Source organism: Oratosquilla oratoria, chromosome 5 (genome assembly GCF_046742065.1).
Source record: "Oratosquilla oratoria isolate Oo_2021 chromosome 5, ASM4674206v1, whole genome shotgun sequence".
NCBI lineage: Eukaryota > Metazoa > Arthropoda > Malacostraca > Stomatopoda > Squillidae > Oratosquilla > Oratosquilla oratoria.
The window spans coordinates 34,747,479-34,758,317 of record NC_134781.1 but is presented as its reverse complement, the minus strand read 5'-3'; the positions used below and the strand labels follow the sequence as shown (position 1 = coordinate 34,758,317).

Here is a 10,839-nt window from a genome sequence, read left to right as displayed (position 1 = left end):
TGCACATTCACAGGCTCATGTTTTGAGCCACCCTGTTTGAGAGCGTTATATATATATATATATATATATATATATATATATATATATATATATATATATATATATATATATATATATTCTATTTGAAGAAGTACTTTTTTCTGATGATTACTTTAGGGCTGAAAGAACTCATTGTGTATCATCGTAAGCTATCTTTTGGTAAGTTATAAACTACAGAGCGATTCGAGAGTAGTATGTGAATGTGCACTGTAGTCCTTTGCGTTATAGTTATGTACAAGACAGGGCCTAAATAAGATCTCAAATATACATACAATATTTCTATTTATATCTACTGAACCCCAAGATCTCCATTTGTACAGCACTGGAGATATTTTTTTTCAAGTTTAGCGAATTTCTTCAGGAGAGTCAATTAGACAGTAACTCTTCAGGTAACTTTCACAGGGACGGTTCATGATAAAAAAAAAAAAGTCATTCGGTTTTCGCCTCAGATCGGGCTTCACTCGCTTTTGAAGTCAAGAGGAACTCTTGGCCATAGGACACTTTGGGCCTTGATCTTGACCCTCTTTGTCTTCATCTTCTACTTCTTTTTTCTCCTTCTTTCTCTTCTTCTTCTAGTTTGTCTTTTTCTTCTCCTTTTGTTCTTCATCTTTCTTCTCTTCATCTTCTTTTTGACCTCGTTGTGACTCTTGTAAGGCATTTGTAAGGCTTGGCCCAATTTTGTAGTTTAGATGAGATTTCCTTATCATATCCTTGCGTCTTGTAATTGCTTGTTTATGTATCTGTATACATGAGTATGTGAATGTGAACACAGGTATGCCTACATATATGTATATACACATATACTGTATATGTGTAGACACAAACATATGCATACAAGAAGACAGAGAAGCAAGTTTATGAATGTAATACTTAGTCATGAAGTGTTGTGGACCTACATAGATGTATATATATATACATATGTGTATACATATATATATATATATATATATATATATATATATACATATACATATATATATATATATATATATATATATATATATAAGCGTTGTCACAATTGTGAGGAGAATTGAAAATATTAGGAAGATAAATAATTGTGACAATGCTGTGGTGTTTAACTCAGTGTATATATATATATATACATACATATATATATATATATTATATATACATATATACATAAATGATTATATATATATATATTTATATATATACATATATATATATTTATATATATATATATATATTATATATACATAAGCATTATTACAATTGTGATGAGAATTGAAAATATTAGGAAGATAAATAATTGTGACAATGCTGTGGTGTTTAACTCAATGTATATATACATATATATATATATATATATATATGTATATATATATATATATATTTGTATTTATATAAATGTATATATAAATATATATATATATGTGTGTGTATATACATATATATACATATATATATATATATATATATATATATATATATATATGTGTGTGTGTGTGTGTGTGTGTGTGTGTGTGTGTGTGTGTGTGTGTGTGTGTGTGCGTGTGTGTGTGTGTGTGTACACATATATTAAGGAATTTCCTTGTCCTTGTACACACAGACACCCATACACAATAACATCCCTCATATACTCATGTACATAGACGCATTTCCTTGTGCGTGGTTATACACCCCTGCAGGCGTGCAGCCCTTCCAAGTGGCCTCGCCCTCCTTCATTTCCCCCTCGACGTCCTCCTCGGGCGAAGGGGTCAAGGAGGAGCTAACTGGACTTGAAGGCTTCCCATTCCTTCCTGTGCTTGGTCTTCTTGGGTCCCCAAGTGTCCTTCGGCCGGAAGGTGTTGCACAGTTTCTGCAAGAAAGCAAGTAAATAGAATAGATAGGCATATAGGTAGATGGGTAGACTGGTGGGTATGTGGATAGGTAGATACGTAGTTATATATGTAGATAAACAGGCACTCTCTACTAGAAAATGAGTAAAGAGATAGACAGGCAGGTAGATTTGTAAATTGGTTTACATGTAGATAAGTGTATAGGTAGTTTCTGGAAGAAAGAGTAGAAAATAGAATGAGCGAGTGAATAAGCGCATGAGTAAACAAGTGAATAGACGGAGAGATGGAAAGGTAGATAGGTAGATAGATAGGTAGATAAAAACTAGTAAGAAAACTATTAACTAATTCAATGAATTAATAAATAGATCAAACTGATCAAATATCAGACGACTTCGAAACAAAAATATGAATCTAGAAAATGAGCCATTTGAAATTATTTTGTATATTTTACGAAAATCCATGACGATTTGATTTAACTGAAGAATAATCAACCCTAATCCGACAAATAAGGTTAAATTAATATTGTACAAATCCCCAAACCGGAGAGTGCAAGAGGTCATAAGGCTTACGCTAAGCAGTTCCATGTCCCTTATCACCTGTTATCCCTATCCATAACCCTTCCTTTAAAACAATCAATAGTTTCAGCCCTCACGGCATGGTTACAAAGTCTGTTCCATTCGTTCCACTCTCTTGGTAAACCAGTTCTTGTCTATTTCTTTCTTAAACCTAAATTTGTCCAAATCTAAACCCATTACTACGAATCCTGTTCTGTAGTCTTAATATGATGACCTTGCCTGCATCACCTTTGTTAAAGCCCTTGACCAATTTGAAAACCACTATTAGATCAGAGAGTGTAAATTAAGATCTTTGTCTGGGGTCCCTTATGATGCTCCCTGTAGGCTTTCAAGGGAACCTGGATACCAAAGAGGGGCCCTTGGCCCTCGGATCGAGGGGCCCCTGCGAGTTCTAAGCTCAATACTCACCTCCATAAGCGTATCTCCGGGGGAGATGTACCACGAGTGAAGGAAACCGATGGGGACAGTTAAGAGGGCAACCACAGCAAGTGTCCAACCGCAAGCTGTTGTTCGTGACGTCACGGAAGAGGCGGTGGTGGTAGTAGTAGTGAGGAAGAGAAGGGTAGGTTTAATTAGATCAGGATTCCTGACTAATCATTATATATTTTATTTCATACATTACTGCAGAGATGTGTTTTCTTTCTCTCTCTTTTTCTGTGTGTTTGTGTGTGTGTGTGTGTGTGTGTGTGTGTGTGTGTGTGTGTGTGTGTGTGTGTGTGTGTGTGTGTGTGTGTGTGTGTGTGTGTGTGTGTGTGCGTGTGTGTCTATGTTTGTGTGTATGTGTGTGTTTAGAAAAATGGGTAATGAAATTATATATATATATGACAATTTTTCCAAGCTCAAATTAACTTGTTTTATTCCTGATTTTAGTTGCGAAATATAAACATATTTTATACAACACAAATATTCAGTTTCATTATTATTCATCTGTACCATATATATATATATATATATATATATATATATATATATATATATATATATATATATATATATATATATATATATATTAGTGAATTTAGGGAGCAGGTTCTCTTCAATACATTTCTTATTAAATAACACAGCAAACTGGGCGTTAGTTATCTTCTTATTGAGACTTTCTACTCTTCTAATAACTTTTCTCTCTAAAGGAGGGAGAAGGTATACAATATTTCCAAACGAGTCCATGATTGGGTAGGAAAACTAACATTATACGACGTTTCGCCTATGCATTAGGCATCTTCTGGTAATTTATTCAGAAATAAATACATACTTATATAATACAAAGATAGGTACATTAGGAGAGATCTAGGACTGTGACAATTCATCCTTTCCAGCCCGCTACTCGTGACCCATACAACTCTAGGGTCCCGCACATGTTTTGTTGTATATTAATAAGTGGCATATAGTTTCTTATCATCACTGCCTCCATGCATTTTAATTTTGTTGTATTACCATTCCTGGCGATTATTATTGTGTTCGTGTTAAGGTGTTCTCTTGATATGTTGTTCTTGTGGGATTTCGTCATGTGTGATTTTATTGCCCCGTTCTGCATGTGATACGTGAGTCTCTGTGAAAGTGTTTGTGTTGTGTACCCGATATACTCGTCTGTACAAAGCGCACCGTCTTTGTTGAAATTACAAGTATACTTGTACACGACATTACTCTGTTTTAATTTGTCCTTTTGTGCTGCCAAATTATTCTTCATGATAAGAGATGATGTTCTGGGGTTCCTGTAATAAATTATCAAATTAAGCTTATCTCCTTCTTTTGTAGGTGTACAATTCTTTTTTTATTATTTCTTTCAGGACCTTTTCATCTTTTTTATAGCCTGAAGACATTGTGTTCTGGTAGTAAAGGTTAATGTTATTGAATTTACTACTTTCATCTAAAGCAGTGGTGTTGACTAAATCCATTTTAGTTTTTATTTCGTTGTCAATATCTTTTAACGGGAAGCCATTGTTAGTTAAGATTTGTTTTATCCTGTTTAATTCTTGGTGAAGAAGAGACCAACTTGAACAAATTTTGAAGGCCCTTGCAACGTAAGCTCGTACCACACTTTTCTTATACTTAGAGGGACATTCACTCATCCCGTTTAAACACCTTCCTGAGTCACTAGGTTTTCTGTAAACATCGGTGGTGAAGGTGCCATCTGATCCATCTACCCACACGTCTAAAAAGGGAATTTTGTTCTCTACACTCTTTTCAATAGTGAATCGTAGGCATGAGTTCTCTTCCAAAGCCCTCTTGAGGTTTTCAAGCTGTTCGTCTCCGTCTACGTCAACAAAAATGTCGTCTACGTATCTTAAATACATTTTTGGTGAAGGGTTGATGGAACTTAGGACGGAGTTTTCAACATGACACATGTAAGTTTGGGCAAATAGTACTCCCAATGGACTGCCCATTGCGACACCATCAACCTGGAAATAAATTTTACCTGAAGGGCATCTAAATGGTGCTTCTTTTGTGCAGGCACGTAGCATGTCCTCAAGGACGGGGCGTGGTACCTTAGGTGGTGGCAAAGTGTCATGGTGGAAGACATTTCGTAAGATGATTTGAATTGTTTCATCCACAGGCACGAAAGAAAATAAACTTTCTACATCTAACGAAGCCAAGATTCCTTGAGGGGTAGTATTTCTAAGGATATCTATGAATTCGTCTGTAGAGCGAAGGGCATGGGTAGTGGGGATGTATGGGGTAATTAAGTCGTTCAGTTGTTTTGCCAGGTGGTATGTGGGAGTAGGTATTTGTGAAATGATAGGTCTTAGTTTGTGGCCAGGTTTGTGAGTCTTAACATTTCCATAGAGATATCCGGGCTCATAATGACCATGCAAATTCTGAAATTTAACACCATCTACTACTGCATTTGCGATGTTAATTAATTTCGTTACCTTCTTCCGGATATCGTCTACAGGGTTTCTGTTGACACGTAGGAATTTAGAGGAATCCTGCAATAGACTTTCAACTTTATCAATGTAGTCAGAACGGTTTAAAATAACAAATAGGTCGGTTTTGTCCGCTCTGCGTATCACTATGTCCTTATTCTCACGAAGTTCCTTGGCAGCTTGGCGTAACTCTGCAGTGAGCAGGGAACCACTACCAAAGGATCTGTGTTTAGTACTTTCGGCCTGAAGTTGTTCTTTTACATCTGGGTTAAGTTGAATCTTACCTTCTTTACGGAGATTGCACAGGTTCCTGTAAAGTAGTTCCAGTTCCGCGGTCTTCTCAGCTTTCTTGAATTGTGGCATGTAGTTGCATTTCAAACCTAAGTTGAGGAACTCCTTCTGGTTTTCCGAGAGTTGGTAGTTGGAAAGGTTAACAAAGCCGTCAGAGTTTTTAGGCAGAAACATCTTGCTTCCGAGAGAAATGTTATTAGAAGAGTAGAAAGTCTCAATAAGAAGATAACTAACGCCCAGTTTGCTGTGTTATTTAATAAGAAATGTATATATATATATATATATATACGGCAAGCGAATGATTATTCTAATACATTGGTATACATACACACACACACACACACACACACACACACACACACACACACACACATATATATATATATATATATATATATGTATATATTTATATATATATATTTATTTATTTATTTATATCAAGCTTTGCCACTTGGAGTTGAACCATTGGTTGTGCGGTTGATTACTCCAAAACAAGACGTTACCGTTGTACCATACTGGACGTTAAAAGGAATGATCTCACATAAGAACATAAGAATGAAGGCCTACATTAGGCAGCTCCGTATCTATCACCACCTGTCATCCCCATCTTTAAAGCTGTCTAATCGTTTCTTAAAACAACTGATAGTTTCAGCGCTCACTACATGGTTACTAAGTCTATTCCTTTCTTTGACCACCCTATTAGTGAACCAATTCTTGCCTATTTCCTTCTTAACTCTAAATTTGTCCGGTTTAAATTCATTACTGCGAGTCCTGCCCTGTTGTTTTGAGAGTGTAAGTTAAGGTGCCTAAACCTCTCTTCGTAAGGCAAATTTCTGAGACCATGTATCATTTTGGTCATTCTTCTCTGTACTGATTCTAGTGAATTGATGTAGGACGGAGACCAAAACTGTACCGCATAGTCAAGGATGGGTCTAACTATCGCTAGATAGAGTTTGATGATTACCTCTGCACTTTTATTCGTTACCCTCCTAGCAATGAAACCTAATGCTCTGTTAACTTTATTCTTTGCGCTACTGCACTGTTTCCTGGTTTTAAGGTCCGGACTCACTAGAACTCCTAAGTCTCTCTCCCACTAGGTTTTCTCTAAAAGCGTGTTATCTAAGCTGTATCTATTTTCGGAGTTGTGTAGCCCTGCGTTTAACACGCTACACTTAGAAATATTGAAGTTCATTTGCCATTTCACCGACCATGTGAACAATTTGTTAAGATCATCCTGCAGAATCTCTGCGTCGTCTCCTGACCTAATTAGACGTCCTATTTTAGTGTCGTCCGCAAACTTACTAACATCACCATTTATCCCATCGTCTAAGTCGTTAATGTACAAAATGAACAACAATGGACCCAAAAACCAAGCCCTGGGGTACCCCACTAGTAACATTTCCCCAGCTAGATTTTACTCCATTTATGGTGACCCGCTGTTCTCTGTTTCTAATCCAAGCTCTAATCCATTCTAACACTTTTCCTCCTATGCCATGGGCTTTGATTTTATTTAGTAGTCTCTGGTGTGACACCTTACCGAACGCTTTGCTAAAGTCAAGGTAATTAACATCGTAGTTATCATTGTTATATGACGTCTTATATACTTTAGTGTAAAAGAGTAGAAGATTAGTCACACATGACTTACCCTTGGAGAAACAATGCTGTGTGTCACGAATTAAATTATGTCTTTCGATGTGTTCTCTGAGTCTATTTACTATTACTGTTTCAAGCATTTTACCTATAACCGATGTCAAACTGATTGGTCTATAGTTGCATATAGACGATTTATCTCCCATCTTAAAACAGGAACAACATTTGTCTGCCTCTCAGCAGTAGGCACAAAACCAGTGTCTTCCGATTTATTAAACATTTCAGTTAACTAGTCGCAAATTTTTCAAATTTACATTCCTTAAGCATCCTCGGAAAATTTTCGTTTGGTCCCGGGGATTTTGTAGCTTTAAGTCTTTCAATCTGCTTGACTACTTCTACTTTACTAATACTGATATTAGACTACTTTCTTCATCCCCACTGAAAATCGGATCTCAGCCGAGTACTTTATCTAACCTCTCATTAGTAAACACCGAGAGAAAATATTTGTTAAACTCCTCACTCATTTTTTCCTCCGATTCTAACATGACACTTTCATCGTTTTTAATTGGGCCTATTCTTTCTTTATTTTTTGTTCTATAGAGATGAAAGAAACCCTTAGGGTTGGATCTTGCTTGACTGGCAACCTTAATTTCATAATTGCGTTTCGCTGTACGTGTATTCTTTTTAACCAGCTTTGCCATTTCGTTATATTTTGATCTAAGGTGTGTTCCCCGTTTTTTTATGTTTATGTAAAGTCCTCTTTTCATTCCGATCTCATGTTTCAATCTGTCCATCATCCATTTGGGAGTAATACTATTCTTCTGTATTGACCTAACCATTCTGGAACAAAAACTTGCGCAGTACAGTATATAATCTAAATTTCATCGAGCCTTTATTCGGGTGAGCAGTATTTAATATGAAATGACATACCCTACTACCCTCTGGTGGAGGAACATCGAAGCACTTACCGTAAGCTGAGGTCGGGTAGAGGCTCCCGTTGAACTGCAAAGGCTCCATTTCAATAAGGATGTAAATGAGGATGGCTGTCAGGAAGAGGGGAATGAAGAGGAACCAGCAGAACTTCCAGTAGATCCCAAGTTTGATCCCCAACATGAACTCCACGTCCTTAAGGAAGTTCTTCATGCCTGCAGGAGAATGAGGTTGATGATGATGAGAAAAATAGTTTTAAGTTTTAAGTAGGTTCTGTATTTTTTTTTTGGGGGGGGGGAGGGGTCTCTGGAGAGGAGGTGAAAGTCTTTCCGAGGGAAAGTATTTAGAGAGAAATTTTCTTCTTCTTATTTATCTATTTTTTCTTGAAGGGAAGATGTCTTGTTGATGGGAAGATTTAAGGGAAGACCTTGAAGGATGGTTCTTAGGAATGAATTCTTTGAAGAGATTTCTTTAGGTAAGGAGGATGGAGGGTTTCCTTGAACAGAAGAAGTCTTCATAAGACCTCAGTGTATCACAGATGAGAGTCTCCCATACCAAACCGGATTTTTTTTTTTCTTCTTCTTCTTTGAGACAAAAGTTCATTGAAGAGTCTTGAATAGGATTTAGATAAAAAAAAAAACGGAAATTTATTTATACTAATAGAAACTAAACACACGCGCTTGCACACACACACACACACACACACACACACACACACACACACACACACACACACACACACACACACACACACACACACACACACACACACACACACACACACACACACACACACTGAAGACGGGATACCACGAGCATAGCTCCCCTTCCCGTAAAATACAACTAGGTAAATACACACACACACGAATGACCCACCGTAAAGCCAGTGGAGGGCAATTGTCTCTATGATGGCCATGACGAAGATAACAAATCCACCACCGAAGTAATCCACCAGATCGAGAATCCACTGGCCGCCCTGTCGCAAATAGATTATGTTAGTTGCTCAGTTATTCTAATTAATTACTTATTCAATTTTTTTTCCAATCTCTTTCTACTACGATATTCTGTGTGCCATTTTTTACTATTTTGTTTTGTCTTTTCTTATCTATTTGTTCTTTTGTTCATTTTTTAGTAATCTACCTATTTATTTTCTCTTTACATGTAAAAATAAATAGGTAAATGAATAATAAGCTAGAAGACCAGATGAATTAGCAAACAGATGAATAAGTACATAAATGAATAAAGAAAGACAAATAGGTAAATTAATGGTTTAATTAACTGACTGATAAAAAGATGAATATTAAGATCATCTCAAAGTTATTCTATATCTTGCCCGTGGGCGGCAGCGATACTTCCTGTATTAATTTCTGGGGCTGCCGCCAGGAGATTTTGTTCAGCTGACGGGGAGACTCATTTCAGAGTTTAAACGATGCTTACCAGTTTCCTAGATTAAACCGTGATTTAACCTAAGAAAGCTCACTTTTTTTTTTTTTTTTTTTTTAGAATGAATGAATGAAATGCTTACCGGCGTAACATAGACAAGGCCGATGCCAAAGCCAGCAATGCAAACGAACAGAGTGACGTAGGCCTTCTTCCATTTGGGAAACTGGTCGCAGATGACGGTGATGACGCAGCCAGTCAAAGCTGACGCCGAGCCGACTCCCAGCGTAAACATCATCAAGAAGAAAAGCACCGAGAACAGCTGGTGGGACAAGTCAAATTGTAAACAAACAAATGATCAGCTGATAAAAATGTAAATATATAACATCATCACGCCTGTATTCGTTACAGCGCGATTTTTTACGAAATAAGTTCTCTATTACATTATTACATAAGACTCAGGGTATTTTGTAATGTGGATAACTAATTCAGAGCACAGTCACATAAAGGTATCGTACAATTATATACCAAATGAAACTAAATGTGGATAAGTGCAATTTGTCTTATGCTTAAGCATGTGATTCACCATGGTCTTAGATCACGAGTTGTACTCGTGATCGACAGCTATTTTCCTCCTGGGAGAGAACTCAGAGCTCATATATGACCAATCTATTGGTAATGCTGTGACCTTACACACACACCAAACTTCCCGCCCACAAGAGTTGCAGTAACAACTCGCAGCACAGCGATACTGAAATTATTTCAGTCCTGGGCAGGATTCGAACCTGAACCACCGTAGTAGCGGCCACGAGTGCTACCACTGCGCCACTGTGTGTGTGATAGTGTGTGTGTGTACATGTGCGTGTGTGTGTGTGTGTGTGTGTGTGTGTGTGTGTGTGTGTGTGTGTGTGTGTGTGTGTGTGTGTGTGTGTGTGTGTGTGTGTGTGTGTGTGTGTGTGTGTGTGTGTGTGTGTGTGTGTGTGTGTGTGTGTGTGTGTGTGTGTGTGTGTGTGTGTGTGTGTGTGTGCAAAAGCCTCCTTACCTGGGGTACATGTTCGAATTTTGCCAGTGCGTCTGGGTAGGAGATGAAGGCCAAGCCGGTTCCGGCTTTGACGACGTCTTTGACCTCCTTCCCGGTCTCGAAGGCCAGGTTGCCCAAGATGCTGAAGATGGTCAGACCAGCCAACAGCGAGGTCAGCGTGTCGGCGACGCTGATGATCAATGCATCTCTGTAAGAATCAAAATTATTGTTATTGTTATTGTATTGTATTGTATTGTATTGTATTGTATTGTATTGTATTGTATTGTATTGTTATTGTTATTGTTATTGTTATTGTCTTTGTCTTTGTCTTTGTCTATCATTGTCATTAT

The 10,839-nt window shown here is 37.3% G+C and overlaps 1 protein-coding gene across 2 annotated transcripts in view; it reads right to left on the bottom strand.

Moving 5' to 3' along the window:
• Positions 1–1,496: 1,496 nt before the first annotated feature.
• Positions 1,497–10,839, bottom strand: part of LOC143025453 (sodium-dependent nutrient amino acid transporter 1-like) — a 150,320-nt gene continuing 140,977 nt past the window's right edge. For both annotated transcript variants that reach the window (XM_076185138.1, XM_076185140.1), the window contains 6 exons: positions 10,511–10,697; positions 9,614–9,790; positions 8,965–9,064; positions 8,127–8,303; positions 2,822–2,916; positions 1,497–1,858 (listed from right to left, as the gene is read on the bottom strand). In XM_076185138.1, the coding sequence (XP_076041253.1) occupies positions 1,769–1,858; positions 2,822–2,916; positions 8,127–8,303; positions 8,965–9,064; positions 9,614–9,790; positions 10,511–10,697 (826 nt within the window). In that variant the 3' untranslated portion in view covers positions 1,497–1,768. The remainder of the gene's footprint in view (positions 1,859–2,821; positions 2,917–8,126; positions 8,304–8,964; positions 9,065–9,613; positions 9,791–10,510; positions 10,698–10,839) is intronic.